This window comes from Anticarsia gemmatalis, chromosome 7, assembly GCF_050436995.1.
Source record: "Anticarsia gemmatalis isolate Benzon Research Colony breed Stoneville strain chromosome 7, ilAntGemm2 primary, whole genome shotgun sequence".
Taxonomy (NCBI): domain Eukaryota; kingdom Metazoa; phylum Arthropoda; class Insecta; order Lepidoptera; family Erebidae; genus Anticarsia; species Anticarsia gemmatalis.
The window spans coordinates 11064988-11085996 of record NC_134751.1 but is presented as its reverse complement, the minus strand read 5'-3'; the positions used below and the strand labels follow the sequence as shown (position 1 = coordinate 11085996).

Below are 21009 nucleotides of genomic sequence, written 5' to 3'. Positions count from 1 at the left end.
GCTCTTCACTATGTGTAGTCGAGCGGCAAGTTAGATACTGTTTCTCTAACTCATGCTTTATAGGGCCATAAAGTGATTACAGCCGATGCAATTAGTACTAACGGTTGTGGTGTATAGAAGCACAGCTGCGTTGTGATGGCGGGAGACAATTGCTGCCGACAATTCGCGAGGGTTCAATGACCACTCGGACGATGCAGCCAACACGCGCTCAAACACGACCATTTTCTTCTAGAAAGTTTTAGCGCTGTCGACGTGGAACATCTTAGTTTCAGCCGCTGTCCGTCTAGCTTCACTGATAAGCGGGAAATCACAATCACACTTTTGGTTTTTTCCTGCGGTGATGCGAATAGGCAAACAGTTCCAACGTGACATGATAGCTCTTTGTTCGTTAATGTGAATCACATAGTTGAGACGACGTCATGCTGATAATTTATTGTGGCATAGAAGAAATAAAACTTACAATAAAAAACATCAATAACAGGAAATTCATTTATAGTGTAAATCACATGCCTATGCGTTATAACCATAGACGGGCAGTATTGTGGTCCGTTTACGATTCTCACAGTAATTATAGTTGCCATAGTAAATCAGCGCAATAATATTTCTCGACGGTATCAGGTATAATTGGATCGCAATGCGAGGAGCATCTATGCGGAAGAACGGGAGCAACATCTCTCGTTACATTCTGTGTCTTATTCTGAGAACACCATGGGAATACTTCGGCGTACTTTGTACATAACAAACTACAACCTGCTGGTAACATCTTCGTTCACGTTGTTACCAATACAATAACACATCCAAAATAGGTAAGTGTTCCATATTTCAGAACTGGCTTTTAGTAAAAAGAGGACTATTAAGATGTCGTAAGACCATCATGTAATAATATTGAAAGCCTTAAAAGCTGTTTTCAGGAGCTTCCACCTCAAAATATTTGTGATAAGAAATAGTTATATTCCCATAGACAGGCATAGACTACTACCGAAATTTCAAGAGTTTATTAATTAGGAAAACTTGTTTGTTTTTAAAACAAAATGAATTAATTTCCTGTTGAAAAGAAGCATCGTCCAAAACTAGTTTAAAAAACATAACATCCTTTTACTTTAGCGGAGTCGAGTAAAAACTAATACGCAATACACATCACGATCCTGCTTTCAAAACACACCAAATGTTTTCGTTCAAATCAAGAGAGCACATGAGGTTAAGTGAAAAACTTGGAACAAAGGCTGGCGTGGTCGGTGAGCTATTTAGTATGCATTTGGAAAGGAGTCGAGGCGAGAGCAATAAGTTTGAGCTCGCGATTTGCATAGATTGTGGCGGCGCGGCGGCGGCAGCGGCGCGGGCGCGTGTTTGGTGATTTACTCGCGCGGCCGCGTGGGCGACGCCGCCCGGCCAGATAACACCTGCGCCGCTATTATGATGACACCTCACCAATGAAACTGAACCCTCCACACGAACCTCGCTGCCTACTTCGCTGTTTGCAATTAACTGCTTCCTTCTAAGAATTCGTGTAAACACGCAGTCAAACGAGGGTAATTTTTCAATGGTACGTATGTACTTAGACGAAAATCGTTTCCATTAACATTTTTAATGGTACCACATTACATGGTTTATGTTCAGATTAGAACCTAAAGAATAAGAATACATTGAGGAAGAAGATAAAAGAATCCATATAAGGGAAGCAACAGACAAAACTAGTCGTTCTTAAATATTAAGAAAAACAATGGTAAGTCATAATCATAAGTGGTGCGGGTGGAGTCCGTACTCGGTAGGTTGTAGTGTATGGCGCGACGAGAAGGCTGCTTGTGGTTAAATTACACTCATTTACCGCAGCAACAACGTCCGTGGTATGTGCAAAATGTTGCCAGCGACGATTAGCAGAATTCCTGCCTTGCAATAGAACATATAAATGCTAAAAAACAAGGCCCTTGCGACATACATATGTACTTAATGACTGGATAGGTCAGTTGTTTTGTTGATTTACCATTTACGTTCATCATTCCCTTGTGTGATGCATCAACCACCTACCGAGATAATGTCCTGCTAGTTTTATTTACTTCTCGCTTGAGTAATCTTAACTACCTATAGTGGAAAATTAGAAATAATAGTCGCAAGACTGTTGTACAATTGATTTAATGATTTGCAGTTGTGATGTTACACAATAAGTTCGCTAATGGAATTGATAGTGGTAATTAGAGAATGAGCGGCTGCGACAGGCGGCGCGGTGCGGCGCGGCGCGGCGGCGGAGGCACGACCCATGCAGTTTCGACACAGACAATCGCTGGCGCGTTTACTATGCGGGTTATTATAAAGTGCAATTGTTGCATTCATCAACTATTGACTCTTGTTTTTATCTTAAACACCCGCGTTGATTTCAGCGCAAACAAGTTTCACTTTCATGTTTATTTTCAATTTGAATATTAATATACTCAGAACGAGCGCCATACACCATGCTAATAATAAACATACAATAGAAAATCCCTAAAAGCAGCTTAACCATGAATCATTAGCATAATTATACGAAAATTAACGGCTCCAAGTTTTCTTGTTCATGTAAACACGTCGCTGTAACGATAAAAACAGTTAATTTAACAAATGAGCTACATGATTGAATCGTGTTACGAAGGTCATTGTAAAGTTCAGCTCTTGAATACCGTTCACGTAGACGCAGGCTTTACCACACTAGTTTATTGTACATATGAGTGTCATAAACGCTACACTAAATCTTATTTTACGCAGAACGAGTCTTTGAAGACACTAAGTCAGTAAATACGCAGCTATTTTAATTCAGGAGTACGCATAAAGTGAGAGTTTTCATGAGACAACATAGTTATGTCACAATAAATATGCGTTCAAGCTAATATGGTAGTAGCTTTTAAAAAGTACGTAACAGTGTGCTATTTATTGAGCATATTTTAAAGTTATAAACCAGGTGAACGCTAGTAAATCTTAGCAAGATTCTCTGGTATAATAATCTGTAGTTTCAAGAGGGTAAAGCTACGAACGCTTGAGATGTATAAGCTTTGTTGTGTGGAGTTGTGTGAGCCGAGGTCCGGACAAGGGTCTTGTCTGTACCAACATTATTTGTAGAAGGCTGTATAATTCGGACGCCGGTAGTACGCTACTATTAGCTAATAAACATCTGAAATAGTTTCTTGACCATTTTACCTACGAATTACAGAGCAAAAATAAAATATTTCTCTACAAATGTCTTTTCCTTTTGTCACAATAAGAAATCTACTTTGCTTTTTTAAGTAAAAATACCTGTTTCCCAAATTTCTTCTCGTTGAAACCAGTTTGTTCTTAATTGCCATTAATGTTGACTCATGGGAAGTTATGTTATTTGGAATTATGTTAATAAGAATAGTTTACCACTTTAATTGCATAGTATTAAGTGTGCTCTATTCAGGCTATTAGGTGTCTTAATGTAAACGATGAAAAAGAAACAATACCATGTAATACTGACAACACAATAGTCTTACAAATATAGATTCCATACCCGCCGCGGCTTTTATTTCTAAGCAACTAAATCTCTATCTATCTGTAAAACGGAGACTCATAAAATGCTTTAAAATCAGATTCAAAACGATTAAAGGCGTTGAACCCATAAATCATATTAATTCTCACTCAATCATAACAGTTTGTGTGTCCCCTACTCTATAGAAGTTCTTAGAGGTATGGTTAAACAAATATTTAGATAATTCCAGTGTGCTTGGATTTTTTCAATCGATTACGAATTCTTTAAGCTGAAGTATTCGACGGAACTTATTAATCTCGGCATTGATCGCACTCCTGTACGAGGACTTTATGTGGTTATTTATCGCCCATCTATACAAGTATGTACATTTTATTACACTTAGAATTTAAATTACAATCCGCTTTTAGGTGAAAAATTTTAATTAGGAGTTTTTGTTTTGTTAAACTGACAATGGATGGAGGTTAAAAACCTAGTTCTCAAATATAAAATTCTCGTCGCTTCTAATAGCGGTGTAAAGATTTTATTTTACGCATTTCCATTTTTATAGCCGTGCAAACACGAACCGTCAATCCACACCCTTAGATATAACTGTAAAGGCGTCGCGCCGGTCATGGGCACTGTGCCAGCGACAACGGTGTTTCTGCCGCTTCCGACTCACTGTCGCTGCGTGTCGCTGCGTGTCGCTCCACCACTCGACACACTCGACACTACGACACTTGCCATTCAACACACTGCCGATAATTGCCCACTTTACCTAATGTTAATTAAAAAACTAAACTGATCTCGAGTTATGCAATAGGTAAACAGCTTGCCACGGTATCTAATTATATTTTGTTGAGCAAGCTCGGAATTGATCAACCACTGAATTGTCCTCCAGTTTTTGTGACCGAAAATAAATGTAGAGCTGTAACGTATTATTTAAATATATTTGAGTTTGGAGAGTTGTCTGGCGTACTAGCGTACTAGGCGCGTTGTAAGTAGGCCGAATCGATCACGCATCGATTGGAGTGTTGAGCTTTTGCTCCGGCATAAAGCATCGTTAAAACTACTTGTTTGATCTTTAACCCTCGTCGGTACACAATACATGTAAATACGGAGCGTGTGTGCGGCTCTTGTGTTTACTAATTACAATATGTATTGGTTGTATAGTTAACAACTTAAAGCCCTCATTACATTCCATATTTACATAAGCTTAATGCAGTTTTAAGCTTTAATGTAAGCTTGCTTGTGTAAACTGGACAATATTCTAAATTGAAACAAGCACACTATACTTAGTAGCAAAGTGAAGAGAATAAAAGAGTAAGTCGATAGTGATCATTAATCAAAACATGTGTTCAGTGAACAATGAAGTCGTAAGAGCACAAGTTCGTGTCGATAAGGTTATTACGAACTCATAAATACTTGCAGCGGTGACAAATAATGTTTAAGACACTTAAGCACCTCGTATCAGCGCAGGGGACATGACGACATGACGTAAGTACAAAGGGTGCAAGCGTCCAAGTTGTCAAACGAGAAGTTTTTATCGGGCGGCCTGTCGGCGTTGAATAGAAATGAGCCTTGAATAATGCATGTGTGCCGCAGCCCGCGCCCCGCACCTCTCCAACCAAACTGATTTGTTGCAACCGACGTTGCAACAACGCGATCACGCTCATACACAGCACAGGTGGTTACATTTATACAGCGCACTACACTCTACAACGCGCTACAACGATTGTACGCTAACATCTATGTGTTGAACCGGCCCTCGCTGACATCGCGCTATGTGATATCACTTGTTATACGATAATACCATTCAACACAACTGTGAGAAAATTACCTTTGCATTTTATAAACTTTACATTATAATATGATATAGGTACCATGTTTTGTAGCAATTACCGGAGATGAGCACTATGAGTCACACACAAGTTACGTAATGTATTCAACTCAGCGGTGTGACAATTATCGCCAAATAAAACCAGTAGCTGCTATTAATACGATCTGCTAATAAAATTATAATGTATATTTCCGTTAAACATCTAATCCAATAATTGGTAGAGTTGGTTTAGCGTAGGCTCGTGAGCTTGTAAGTGTGTGAAGCTTGTGAAACCCAGATACTTAGTCGAGCGCCCCGAGGCTAGTTTCACTTCCTGTGCCTTAAACCCATTGATGCGGCTTCAGATAACAATCTTTTTCATGCAATACTTGTGCTATTTGAATGAAATTTTATTACTGGTTAATCTACCCGATGACACGGAGAGATAGATGAGTGTTGGCATTACAAATTGAAGTTGCTGCCGGCGTAACGTTAACAAATAATTAGTCATTGTTAGTTGTACGTAAACTAGTCGCTGAAAACTAAATGGTCGTAGAGATTACTGGTACATAGAAGGAACGGTACATTAACTGGCCGTGCTCAAAGTGGGAATGAAGCGAGCCATTTGTGGCCCAAGTTCTGGTTTGCCAGTTGCCGCGATGGTTGTGTTATAAGTCGTAGAACGCAGACCAGTAGACATTTTTGCGCAGTTACCTTCATTCTTAACGAGAAACTAACTGATAGCTTCTTGCAGTGAGTTTATATGAATAAAAACTTGTTGTTGTTTGTTACCGGAAAAGTATTTAACGTTTTTCTCCTAACTTCATTATTAGATACAGACTGTTACGTATTTTATCTTTCAGGCGTATCCTTCAGTGCGGTTCACCCGGCGATGAATTATTTAAATTGATTGTAAAGAGTCTGCTTATACGTTCGAATATATTCAAATTTGAATAAAGCAAAAATACAAGAGGTAAATTGATTACGACTTATAACGTTTCTTTATAATATTTATTTCAATATAAGAGTGCAACAATACAAAAGGCTTATGCAACGGCGATTCCAAAAAGTCAAACTTTCAATAGATCCATTATTCCATTACAAGTTAGGTACATTAGCTTCCTATATCAACTTTCGCCTAGACTACATCAATAGGCGGTTATTCTTTATTTGTGTAGTTCGTGATGAAATGCATGTCTTCCGTTTTAATTTCCTTTCCACTTTAGAATGCATGCAACATCAATAACTTAAAAAGGAAGCCTTCGAAATTAAATGATGCTACTCTCAAAAATATGCTGATCAAGGTTTTAAAGGAGAGTTGAATCAAGTATTTGCCATATGATTACTTTTTTGTTATTGTTATCGGATTATGACATGGCTATAGACTATTGCTAGGGAAAAGGTTAAAATTGTCTCTCGTTTCGAGGTTTTTCTGGGACCTAACAATAAAATTCTAGAAACTTATTTTCACCGTAGTTACGCAAATCCTGTGAAATTCTTTGAAAACGTACGATCGACATAAACAGATTGTCTTTCGATTCCGCGAACATACATTTGCCTGACAATACGTATTTGAAATAAGCTTTTTATTAATTGGAGTTGAAAGCTTAATAAAAGTCACAATTTATGCGCAATAATAAAAAACTCGTAAAAACTTGGTTACGTTCAAGTGGATTACCTTCGAATGTGATAATATAAGAATGGATAGCGAATATGTTTGTGACTTATTCAAATAATAGGAGATATTTCAATGAAAAATTAGTGTAAAATTGTAATGAAGATACATTTAGGTAATAATTATGGAAAGAGTTCTGAGGTTGATTTATCTCTACACACGTATTCGAAATACAGGTAAAACAATTATTACTAAAAAAAAGCATTATCCTACACTGTTTTAGCCACATTTTAGAAAGAAACAAGAAGCAAATTTCAACAAGCTAATCATTCTGGGATGAGTCTAAAATTGGCATGTAATTTTAATGCATTGGTAGGGCCTAACGTCATGCCCTGAAGTCATGCATTTATAGCCATATTTACATATTTTAAAAGGTTTCTAATTCCAATAAAAATAGGTCAAAACAAAGCATTTTAAAAAAAGAAGTATAACCTCAATTATTCAGTATATAACTCTACATTTTATAAGTGTTGATTATTTAAAGTACAGAAAAAGCAAACTGAAGAATAAATCGCACATTATTTGCTGTAAGCCTGCTTTTTTAATAAAGCAATAAATATATACAACTACTTCATAGAAAAACGTAATGTAACTCTAGCTAGAGCGCAATAATATAATAACAAAGCTTAGAAGATCATAAATGCTTATTGAAACAACAAACATAACGATATTTGAGTAGTATAAAATGCATTTACGTAGAGGTCTCGAGTGAACGGATCTATTACAATGCCACGGTGAGAAAGCTCGCGGTGTCGTGTGCCTGCGCCGGCGCCGCACAATGCTCACGTTTGCGACATCGCAATCACCATCGTCAGCGCTATGTGTATCGAACTATAAAAGGTCAGCTTAAATAGCAACCCGCAACTCACTTGCAGTTTCAATTCCTCACATTTTTTACTACAATCAACTTTAATTACTACTAATAATTAAACTTACGACTTACGGTTACATACAATGTTAACATTTGCCTCCACTTAAATGTTTCCTTGTACCGTCTAAAATAAAACTACCTCACCCTGTATAAAAGCCTTAACAAGATCTTTATAGTGTACTAAAAGCTCTCAAACAAAAATAACAGCAGACGTCTGGAGTTCAGTGTAGATGACACTGAAGATAAGATGTAATTAAACAGCTTAAGAGGAGATAAAGGAGTGCGATCCGTTTGTAAAATTGAATACATAGTTTGAGAACACCTTTGTAAACAAAGCAGGTAAAGCAGAAGGAACTGTTTAATATAAAAAGGCAAAACCGCCGCACGAAGAAGACCCGCCGCGGTGAAAGGTAAATAACACTATGAGATATAACATAACAATGAGGTTTTAATGAACCACTGTTTCAAATTCTATTCAGTTGACTTTTCCGCTATTGTGTTTATTTGGAAATAGTTCAGCTATTCAGCTCGGCAACAATTAAAATGAAAATGAAATCATTATAAAATATAGACTGTACTCAACGTAATTTATTATACTTAGTCAACAAAAAACTATAGTAAGTTCGTCAGAGGATCAAGGCAAAAGAAAAAGTCAAAGTTATCTAGTGTGAATAGACAGACGTGAACACAATAAGCTCTGCCCACGCGCTGATGAATCACGCGCATGCGCCCGCGCCGCTCGTTGCCGCAACACACTCAACAAGAACAGCAAAAACATTACCTACTTTTGAATAAGTTTCCTTTCTCTTTCTACACCTCCGAGCGTGCACCATGTTCGGCGCCACTCGCTATATCAATAAACAACAAATGAATCATATCAATAACTAACAAATTGACTTTGACCATGGGTAGAGTCAATGCCGGGTTAAACAACCTAGCGGCGCATCGCTTTAAATATGCTTAAATCTCTTGGAAATACGTACGTTGTTGGTGAAGAAATAAAATACCAACTGATACAACACATCATTAAAAAGAAGGCAGCGTCAGTAGCTGCTAATATAAGAAAGTTTTTTTAAAATAAAGACCATAGCAGCGAACGCAAAATGTTTATACGAGAACACGCCAAATGGCACATAAACGGTTAAAGTGTTGTAAATTTTTCTCTTAATCTCGATGGCACGATGACAAATAAAACGTCCTTTCACCTGGGACGATGCTTTTGGATACGATGACGATTCAAAACGAGATCTTTTAACATTTTGAAACATTGCATATAGTTCGGAAATAATTTTAATTTATTGTAACAGCTGCCGGCTTTACATTTATACCTCAACATGCTTACTGATATCTTTTATACATATATTTACAGTATGAACATCGTAATGTGTACTACAATAGTAACAATGGTATTTATAGCTTTAATTGCTCCGAATACAGAAAATGCTACAGAATTGCAACCACTAAAACATGTACCGTGTCAATTGAAGCAATGAACGTGCGTCAATAATAGTAACGGACCGGTTACGAAATGTAAGAGCGGAACTCTACATTACAATCAAAGTGTTTTTTTGTAAGAAATCTATTTACTTATTACATTGGACATTAATTTATTGTCGCATTAACTGACCAGTCATAGCAGCCAAAGCGTGACGAAGTCGAACGAGTGGCCATGAAGTGCGTAGAGCGACTGGCCGGTGTGATACGTAGAAACGGTGACTCACAGACAGAGAACAGAAATATGCATTGCCGTGTACCAGATAAGGACAAGAGATTTCAGAAAACAGGTTTGAGATTTCGAGTTTCGATCCGATATTCTCTTGTCTGTGCCAAGTAGACGTCGCCCGAGTAAAGCTGCCGTTCACGAAACTCGGGGAAGTCGTACATTACAACTTTTTATTTTTATCCAACCCGAGAGTTGAGACTGTTTAACAATTAGGATTTGGTTTAACTGGCCTTCGTCGATTTATGGTTGTTATCGTAATTAGTCACAGACCGGTCGCGATAACTTTCCCGGCCTGCTTTAAAACGGTACCAATTGTGAATTAGCAGATTTAATTCTTTATCTTATCAAGTAAAGGTTACCTACTGAACACTTTCTTTATCAAGACATGGTCTGTGTCGTGGTGATGTCACCACTACTTCGGTCTCCTTATCTTAACGACGATAAAACGTTAGTTAGGAATGTTCTACAGACGTAAGTTAACTAATAAAATGCGTACCTACCAGCCGTCCTGTCATCACTGTACTTATCTCATCTAATGGAAAGGTTACGCGGTGCTCGTGTTATGACTTCCACAAACTCTGGCTAGCACAATAACTGCACAAAGCAGATAAAACTGTAGTGCGTTATGTTTTACGTAAAATGGCCGGCATATCAGCACGTGGTTCGCGTGTGATTATCAATCGGAGCAGTGATCGCTGAAGAAAGTCTCCACACGATTACAGGAATTTTCCGACTCGGTGGAAATGATCGCGTCTCTGTGAATCATTACATGTTTTTGCTACGACTAGCCCACAGAGAAAACGCACGCTTTTTACACGTTAATAAAATTAAACATCAAAGTTGACGTTTAAATTGGTATTTTCAATTTTGCGGGCGTTCCTTGTAAATTGTTAGAACAAATCACGCTACATGTAAGTAGTGCCAAAATGGGACAGTCATAGCCGATGTTCTCCACACGCCCGTCTCGTTAAGTGTCTATTTAATTTATTGAGTACAAGCGGTCGTTCAAAAATATTGGTTTTAAATCTTAATCACTTACATCAGCGATGTATGGCTGTCAAAAAAGTACAACGGTGCCTTTAACGTTAATGGGTCTATTTTTAATGATAATAGGCTGCCGATAATTGTGTTGTGTGTTGACGTCACGGTTAGTTGGCAACGTAAGCGATGTATAGGAAAACATGCAAATTTGTTGGCCGATTCCACTATCTTCGAACTCGTCTGCGTTAGGTATTGTTATTTCATTGCGCTCTAAAGATTATTATCTCGATTGTGCTAACTCGCTCGTTACAGATACGATTTTAACATTCATGTTGCTTTAAACTGTTATCATTATTTACGTGACTATACAACGGTGAAAACATGTTACGTGGTTTTAAAACCGTTAATAACACAATTAATGATATTAATAGGCTTAGAATTTCCATATTTACGTACCTACATAAACAAAACCATTTTTATCTATGTTATCAGATTTCTGTGTAAAATTAGTCATACTGAAATGTAGAGGCGTTTACATGACACTATCTTCTTCCTTGAAAATTTATCGCAAACCGACACGTGTCTCGTAAACGTTAGACTGTTGCAAATATGTTCCAATTTATTTAAAAAGAGATCTCATCCATGAAGATAGCGATATCGTAATTTAAAACGCAACCAACAACATAATGTGTGCATTGAATCATTTAGACGCGGCGGCAACTCGGCTAGTTTTAGTTGCATACAAATCGGAACAAGGTATAATTTGATCGTGGTCCAACAATCGTTAAGGCTACTGTTACCGGAGCCTGTGCGGCAACCGGTTTATCCACTTCCAGTGCCGAAACGACGCCAATCATAGCCTTAACACTAAGGCAACAGGGCCTTTTATGATTATAACAACTGACAGCATCTCTGTTCAAGATAGTGTTGCTTCCTCACTTTTATATTATCGGTGATTCATTTATAATATAATCAATGGATAAACGATAACATGAAAGAAAATAGCAGATAATAGAAGTATTTGGAGCGAAACAAAAATTCTTTGATTTCCGTTCGGAAAGGGTGCAATAAATCAATTTTAGTCAGGAAATTTACTACTTAGACAAGCAAAATGTTCAAAGGTGATGCAATATTTCAGCGCGCTGCTTATTGACACAGTTACAGCAGCTTTCTTTTGTTGAGATTTAAATTGATCTTGTAATAATAGCCGGATTTGTATAGGTTTCTCTTGTTATGATAATTCTATTGATAATACCGTATTTCTATTTTTTACCGCAATTTTTTAACACAATATAATGTACGAGTACATTCAGAATTCGGGTGCGTAGGAAAAGATTCGTAATTTAATAATATTTATTGTAATACTTATGTTTTAAGAAAGTAAATCATTTTTTATTTATTAGTTGAAGTCGGTGCCAAGAGACGTTAAGTATTTTTTTTGAACTAATTTGCCCTATTTTGTCACCATTCCAAAATACTGTAATTTTTTATTTATGAATTTGTTTGTCATTTTACTTTTTATGATATAACAAATTTTGCAGCGGGGTATTTTAAAATGCCTAGAGTGAAGTCATCGTCACCCTTGAATGATTGTGATTTGCTACTTAGATATGGTACACATGTAAATGGTTTATTATTACAATTGTAACACGATTATACAATCATTGGCAACAATCACTAAATCTCCTCGCGCATGCTGAAATTATCGCGTGCACCGATGCCAATAGCGTCTGATTGATAGCTGATCCGGCGGGCATTTATCCATTCGTAAAACCGAGTAGGCGGATTGACAGCAGCTCGAGAAAAGGCTAATCAAAATAAGGCGAAAGCGCTTCCAAATCGTAACTTCCTGTGGAGCCCCTCAAATTATCTGAAAGCGTAGCAGCATCGGCCACTGGAAATTATCATGTGGCGTGCTGGAAATTGGCGTGCAACTATACGTACCATTTTAAAAATGAGTAATTGCTGTCGAAATTTAGCGCTGGAGGGTGCGCACCTGCGGGCGCTGAGATTCATTCATGAGAGGAGCAAAATAAAGCGGCGAGAGGTCGAGAACAATCCGCGGGCGATAATAACAGTTGGCTTTTCTTAGAAGCAGTGCGGCGCGGAGGCTTCGACGGAGGGTGTGTTCGCGTCCCGCTCGCACGCTGGGCGAGTGAGCGAGAGCGCGTGGGCGGGGCGAGCCGTGTTATGTCACGTCGCGGGCGGTGAAGGCGTCCGGAGTGCGCCGCTTGCACGCTGCACTCGCTGACTCGCTGCATCCGATACACTTCCCGACTTTTCATTATTAACGCTCGTTAAAGGAGCGGAGGTCAGCCTCAGATAAATAAAGTCAGGTGGGCCGCTTCATCACTCACACCGATAATATATCGGTAATCATTGTAATCATATTGCATCGATTATGGACTTGTTGTAAGAGTGAGTAATCGGCAAGTAAGGTACACTGATAACGTTGGATATTGATACCAATCCGAATAAACAAATAGAGCTTTTGTTTCCAAAAATACCTAAAAATAGAATTTATTAAATGATTCCGTAAGTAATTTTCGGATAAGCTGAAATAATAATTAGGTACATACACAATAATTAAAACCCACAAGCTAATTTTAAGTTGACACGAATGTATAAAAGGATATTCGAGGATAATTATTGGCCAATTTCAAACGAATACAAATGTCGAATTGGTTCGGTTTGATATTAATATAGCTTTAGTTTACACACAAATTAATACACGCGCGATGAATATTGTGCATTTGCGGTTAATCGAGGATGAATACAGTATTTATGTGAAAATTACAGGTAGGCACAAATGAAAACATTTTTATGCATAAATAAGTCGCGTTCGATAGGAACGGCACGATTTAGCCACATGGCACAATGCGACGGTTTTATTACACGAACCAATGGTGAGGCGACGTTTATAAATCATACTTTTATGGTTATTCTTAGCGATAAACTCGGCGTTTGTAAGGTTTTGATGCGAATGTGTGCGCTAGCGCCTACCGTCAGCCCGGCGACCAATGTGAACATCTGCATACACTAACCACGCAACGTGTTTGATGATCGTAAGCGAAATTGGAAGATTAAGCACTTGTTTGTAGCTATCTATAGCTTCTATTTGTAGTAGTGCTCTACAAATGTGTCTGATTGAGTCGATTGACGATTACTTTCAATCATTGTTGTGCCCCAGAAACAAATGTATTTGCCGTCGCGTTAATCGGACATGTCTATTACTGGAGTTTATTAAAAAATGGTATAAGAGCACGATTGTTTTTAATTCGCCTGCATTACCTTATTTCTTTTCCGTTAAGCGGTATTAATGTCATGAATATTATTTTTTCAATAATTATCATTTCTTCTTTAACTAGAAACCGACCACATATCCTTAGAAATAATAAGAACGCAAAAAGGAAAAATCTTCATGAGTAAATCGTTCCAACAGGAAATTATTGTGTTTTACAGTCATTTTACAATAAATAGAGCATAATTACGACAGCAATCACTGTAATATATTTATTTTATTAGCTGTTTGTATAAAATGAAAGTCAAATGAAACAATTATTTAATTAGGTGAGCTTATTGCCCCAACTATTCTGAAACTAAACTAATCTAATCGCACAAGTTTACGACAAAGTCGTGGAAAGTGAAAAAGCCCGGGGAGATTTCTTTCGTGAACCGCAACAGGTTTAAAATAAAAGTGGAAAAGAACCCGAACTTTATAGAAGATTTACTTTGGACAAAATTGTCTGGAAAATATTGTTTGATAGAAGTTTGTGAACTTTATTGTGTTTAGTGTTATAACTATATCAGTCAATAGAATATTAAGACGAGTATTACTTTACGTTTACCATCAGATTTATAGGAGGATTTTGTACAGCGCTTGCTTCATCAACTTATTTCACCGATTTCACCACCCTTATTTACTTTACTGGTTTTTTACAACCCATATAAAGTGACCGCAAATGATTATGCTTATTTTATGGAACCCCTTGATAGCTACCTTTTTTGTAATTCTAAATATATTTTTTAATGTAATAATAAGTAATTAAGCCTTGGAAACCTTCAACGTGAACATTAAGAAATAGCGACTCATAGATAATAATTATTCTATGCTGAATACCAGAAATTCATATGTGCCAATTACAGTACACATAAATAACTACTGATTAGGTACTTACAAAGTTAGTATAAATAGTTGAAAAATAATTACTGACGTTAATTATTATGCAACAACTTCCGTATTTTTGTATGAGAGGACTTTACGCGGGCACCTACGTCACAAACTTCGTAAAACTAGGTTTATCCTTATTAAAATGAATAAGGGAATAAACGCATCCAACTAACACTGTATATAAGTATTATAAAGAAAATAATGTTCAAACCCTGCACAAAAAAAAAACGGCAAATCTTCCTTTGGCATTACCAATGAATCGTATCAAAAATATTTTTATTGATTATTTTTAGCGCGTTTTTGTGATGAATTTGACATTTAGTTGATGATTCACCAATAAGGTAATTGTTAAAAATAAATAAAAAAAATACTTTAAAAACTTTACGTCAATAGTTTTTTTCTAAATCGTTTGGGTATTTCCCAAGCTATCCTTAAAGACGCAACAGGTTCATAAATTATATTATTTTTCTATTTGTATCCTAATAGAATCCGTAATAGACATGACGTCATAAGAGCATTTAAAACGAATTTTACAACACGGAAAAATCGACAACCGTCACCGTAAAAATATTTAAATCATTATAGACAGTATACTGATTTAACAATGCATTATTGTGTACTTGATTCACTTGTACAGAGCAAAAATCACTTGTGTTAAAAATACTTTAACATAATTTTGAGAAATTAAAAGCTTTAAAACAGTTAAACCAACTAATCAGTATATTAATCACACGACTTTTAACCTACTTCGCTATTACCCTGTCTCTACTTTCACGCTTGAATCCAACGGAAGAATCAAATCTGTTTAAAGTTCACAGTTTAAAGCACCATAACAATGATGTAAATCGAACTTTATTTACTCTTTTTATCAGCACCCAACTTGAAGAGAACTTCCAAACTGAATCTCAGAAAAAAGTTGCTCCGAAAAGTAGAGATCGTGTTTTGTTTGTTATTATGTTGAACCGTGACTTAGATCATTGTTTTTGTCTTTTTGTTTTCTAAAAATATAGCAGATTACGTTTTTGGTCGACTAAAAGCCGGAGTAATCAAGTTTCGGCTTACTTTTTCTAATCCAAACCATGTTTAAAAGAAAATGTAAGTGGAAGTAATGTTTGCATGACTTTCATTTTATTATACTGTATTTTTTAAAGTATTTTATCAACAAGTTTAATATAATTCATCATAATCGTTGTTTTACTAAATCTATTGCATATAAAATTAGCAGAATTGTGGATGCTGTTAATGTAAATTTGATAGCACAAGTCACATCACAGCTTGAATTAAGTCAATCATTTGTTTACGAATTAAACAAAGAGGCTGTATTCACTTAAGTACAAACAGTTTCGGCAAAGTGGTACTATTAGTGGTGTATAAATTGGCCAATCAATCGAAGCTCTCGACTCCCGGTTCATTACAAACAACCTGACTGTAGCAATTAGAGGGGCCTATTTGTATTCCCACCCATTTGTATAACTACAAAAGGGAGCAAATACTGTATGGAAATTCTGGTTATTTGCGTACCTAATAATAGATTTGTATGATATGAAATAAATTTAATATTTAACTGCCAATCATTTCAACGAGTATATGTATATTCAGATTTTTTTCACTTTTGTAGGAAATTGTTGTATTTCGGAATAAATTCTGAGCTTGGTTGTGGAAGAGATTTTTTTTCCTCATTACAAATTATTACATACTCAATTCATTGACACGTATGTAGCTACCTTCCAACAACCCTTGTCTTTAAAGTTTTCATGTGTATCAATAAAACTAGAAAGGCACAGATCAAGTAAATATACGAAATATTGTGTGAGTGCATGTCATTGTCGTGACTATGAGATCTAGACTAGATCCGTTTGATCGAGTCAAGAGTCAACATTGACATCTATACTTATAGGAATATCAATAAAATGAAACGTAGGTACCGTCGGCTAATTTTAGTAAAGCTAGGCTTATTGTAACAACTTCGTCAAGTGGTTTTCCAGTCTTATGTAGTACAGGACAGCGGTATTATCAATCTCAAAATTTCCCATATTAATACTTTTTCCCGCGATGTATAATACATTGCTTGGCCTACCTAGATGGTTTGAAATGTTTGAAGAAAATTCTGGTAATGGGTTGTGAAACAAGCGATAGTGGTGTGAGGAGTGTGGACATTGGACATACGTCCGCAAATTGCTAATAATGTTGTTAGTTCCCCAGTCTGGCGAGGGGAGAACAAACAGAGATCGTTGCGAGAGTTTATTTAATTATGGTTTAAAATGGCCGCCACCCTAAGCAATTAGTAACATTTAACTACAAAATCTACAGATAGTTCTGACTGTTTGTAAACAATCAGGTTGTTAGTACAGCGTTTCAAATTATATGTAAATTGAAAACATATATTCATTTGTCAATAAATGTTACCGGCTGTTTCGACGATAAGAATATATTATGGCCAACAAAACGTATTATAATAAAGCAGAAAGACGTCACGGGTTATTTCTAGGCAATTGTATAGATTCTAAATCGAAATAAGTCACGAATAAAATGAACTATTTTTTGACCGAGTCGATACTAATTAGAATATTCATTTTCAAATTCCAGCAAAAGTGAATAATCTAAATATAAAGTATCAATGTAAAAGTTCGAAATGTCTGTTACATTTTCATGAATTTTGAAGAATGTTTTACATTACTGTAAGAAAAGCCAAAAACATTACCACTTTGAAAAACCTATGTCTTTGTTAAAAGGCAAATCATTGAATTTCCTCACTCGGAATAATGTAAAACTACCGAAAAAAGGTTAACAGAATTTCACTGAGGCAGTGTGCGGGCAGTCCTAGGAACTTAACACGCGTTTAAACAGAATGTGGTCTAACATTGAAAACACTGAAGAATGACCAGACCATTGTATGAACACAATGGAGAGAATGCGTGAAGGGCTAGGTCCTTTAAAAACACCGTCACCCTTTTAATAGCTTATTGTACACCCACACACTCGTACATATTAAGTATGATGTAATAGCATATGTGCATGTGTCTATTTGGAGATGAAGTCATCAATTTTTCTGGACACCTTTGACATTTATGTGCACCTAGCGTATTTTCAATGGAAAAACAGAAATATGTTCAAATGTTACCAAATATTATGTTGTAAAAATAATTTGTTTCATGGAAAACTATTAATTGTATAATAATTATGACGAATTTTATACCAGCAGCACGTTTCCCTACAATTGATGCTACATGAACCATCGAGTATCGAGTTTGTCGCTTAAAATGTACTGCCAAAATAGTTTCTAAGACGCCCACTTGAGACGCTGAACCGATTGTCATACAATTTTTTTCGATAGCTAGCCGTTTGTCGGTAGTCGATAGTGGTAGAGAATCCCGGTAAAGATGCCGCTATAGTAATAATAGTCATTAAGAGTTTAACAATTTGGAACTACCTATGCACTGCAACTTCATCCTCTTGTCAACTCTTTAAGAAGTTAGCAAACTTGAGAATATTCGATGAATGTAATTAAATATTATACTCACTAAAGACTACTAATGTGTTAGGGAAACCTAACTATATTACGCTCGTAACAATTAGGATTCCCCACTTCTTTCCTTTACCTCTAACAGGTGAACTCAACACTGCTCATAAAGAAGTCAGAAACGGATAAATACGACAATCTTTTTAATAAATATGTTTTATACATTATTGTCCCATAACTAGGCAGGGGTATATTAGAATAAGGTTTCGATAGAACAGTATTTATTTAAAAAAAAAAATACCTATAAGTAGTTTAAAGTTCATAGCAACGTGTATTACGCGCAAATAACTGAAATATTTACCCGTATTTATGTAGCGCAGTACCACTCTTGGGTGCAATTATTGCGTTTTTCTATTCATTTCCCAGTACACGTTTATTTTAATTTCTTGCTAACTATAATGTTTCAAACGTTCATAACAACAACTAATTTAATGGAAATTAATGAAGGTTCGATCAACTGCAAAAGTCAGGAGAGCCGCTTTGTAGCTAATGTGAAAGAATAAAACGTTTTTTTATATCAATCTGTTCAAATTCTATCCATAAGACAATGTCTGTGCAAAGAGAAGTTGATCTTCAAAACTTCAAAAACAATTAAAAATCATTCAGACAGTAAAAGACTACATTATCTCAAAGTTACTATGCTTCTCTCGGTTTTGGAAAATAGAAAGTCATGAGGAATCAGCGACAGCTGTACAAAAAAGTTCTAGATGTTCGGTAAATAAAATAATCTCCCTAGGTAATCACTATATGACAAAGTTGTTAGATAACTTTTGAATATGAGCATGATTCATAATGTTATCATATGTTGAGTTGATGTTATCTAAAGTTTGGTATCGCATCGGATTTTATGATAACCACCAATAATGACTATATTTCCCTTCGAGTTTGTGATATTTCATATCTTTTAAGGTTATTATATTTCTTTTGCATTTCTTTACTGTATTAGCCTATAGTATTAGTAGACGATATCGAGACATCTATCAAAATTAATAACATGATCATCCAAATTATGCGTGTTTTCAATTAAATCTTTATAATCTTTGCGTAATACGTAACGATACGATTATCAAGATGCTTCCACGAACACTAATCTGATAAATAACAACTGTGTGTACAATATCTTTTATCATCTACCTAAGTAGCAGGTAATTTATTAAGAACCCATTAATAAAAAATATCTTTTTACTAATCAACTTGTACAAATATTTTTTATGATGACTCAAATAATTATAAACAGTTAGGAACTCAAAATATTCGGGAAAAGCTTTTGCTTATCGTTATTTGCATATTTGTACCATATGGCAGACGTTTTGACAGTACTGTATTAAACTTAACGGAATATAAGTAGAGAGATGAGTTACAGATAGATGTAATCACATAACAAAGTAGTAATTGTCATTCAAATATATGTAATAATAGGCGCGTAGGATACATTATACATTTCATGAAACATTCATAAGTATATCGCTTTCGAATGCTCAATCAACATTCTTTAATATGGTGTTGTAATTTTGAACTATCTTACCGAGATTAGCGTAGTAACCGGCTGGATGCATCGTCAACAGATCACCGAAGTAAATTTTCCATTTGTCACTTACCTAAAACGAACAGAATATAACGTAAAGTAACACAAAATAGACGATAAGGATAACACTGGTTTTTGGGAAAAATAGAAAACATATTTGCATAAAGATATAAATTATTAAATTGTCTTGTCTTGGTCTTTTCATACAGAAGTGTGGCTCAGGATGGCGTGTGTATAAAGTTGCACGTGATTGATAATTACTCGAATTTTGTTAAAAAACTATAAACAAAATAGCTCAAATAAAATATTAGTAGAGATCTAAACAAGTTGTAAACACGTATAGAAGAGATGTTCAATTCAATCTACTAGAAAGTACTTAATTGTAAGCTACCAGTAAATGTTTGGAACGGACGGTCTAAGAACAAATGCAAAGAATTGTCGACTAAAAGAATTCAACGCAACCGCAACAAAAATATTTCAATTCGTATAAACAACGAGAATCACTACGAACGATTATCTAAACTGCAACCTCTATAAAAATGTATCAGTTAGTAGTATTAGGTTTGAATAGTCTTCACTTTACAATTAAAAACGATGTTGACGTATAAACGACACAATCAGTAATGATTTAGTTTTCATGACACCATTATGGTTTTGGTTAAAATAAAATGTGCATAGCATAATAAATCATTTCCGAAAACAATCATTATGTAAATCAAAAGTACATAACATAATTAACTGTATTATTTGTAAACCTAACCGCCATTCAATTACATGAAATGTCACGTAAATGATTTAATAAGTTGGCTGATTAATTACACATCGCGAATTATATAGACCGCAGAATGTACCTAATATATCAACAGCCGTGCGTGCAGTAAATAGGTACAGTCGCGGTGTCATTGTCTTTCCGTAGATAACTATCACAACTATTATATTTTATAATCCATTTAGAATTAACCATTCATACTATCGCTATTATAGTAAGGACTTTGTTATTACCTATAAATTGGAACGTATGTTTGTTTGTTTCCTCTTCACGGTTTAGTTTCTAATTTAAATATGGGGACCCATTGACGCAACTATCTTTCTACCATATAGAACTAAAGCGTTTTATTTTATCAAATTACCGCAGCCAAACCGCAGTAGTCAGTACTTAATTGAACTATAATGAGTAAGCCCTGCCTTGCCTTCATGTGTGCTAGGTTTTTAGAATGTAACTGATTTGTAGAAAGACAGTACGAGGCACATTACGGAGGACATATTATTTTAT

The 21009-nt window shown here is 35.7% G+C and overlaps 1 protein-coding gene across 5 annotated transcripts in view; it reads right to left on the bottom strand.

Annotated features, from left to right (window-relative positions):
• sd (TEA domain transcription factor 1 homolog scalloped) overlaps nucleotides 1–21009 on the bottom strand; it is a 59942-nt gene that overhangs the window by 26129 nt on the left and 12804 nt on the right. The window contains exon 2 of one of the 5 annotated variants that reach the window (XM_076116077.1): nucleotides 19737–19809. The exons of the other annotated variants lie outside the window; for them this stretch is intronic. Coding sequence (XP_075972192.1) covers nucleotides 19737–19767 — 31 coding nt within the window. The 5' untranslated portion in view covers nucleotides 19768–19809. The remainder of the gene's footprint in view (nucleotides 1–19736; nucleotides 19810–21009) is intronic. 5 annotated transcript variants of the gene reach the window in all.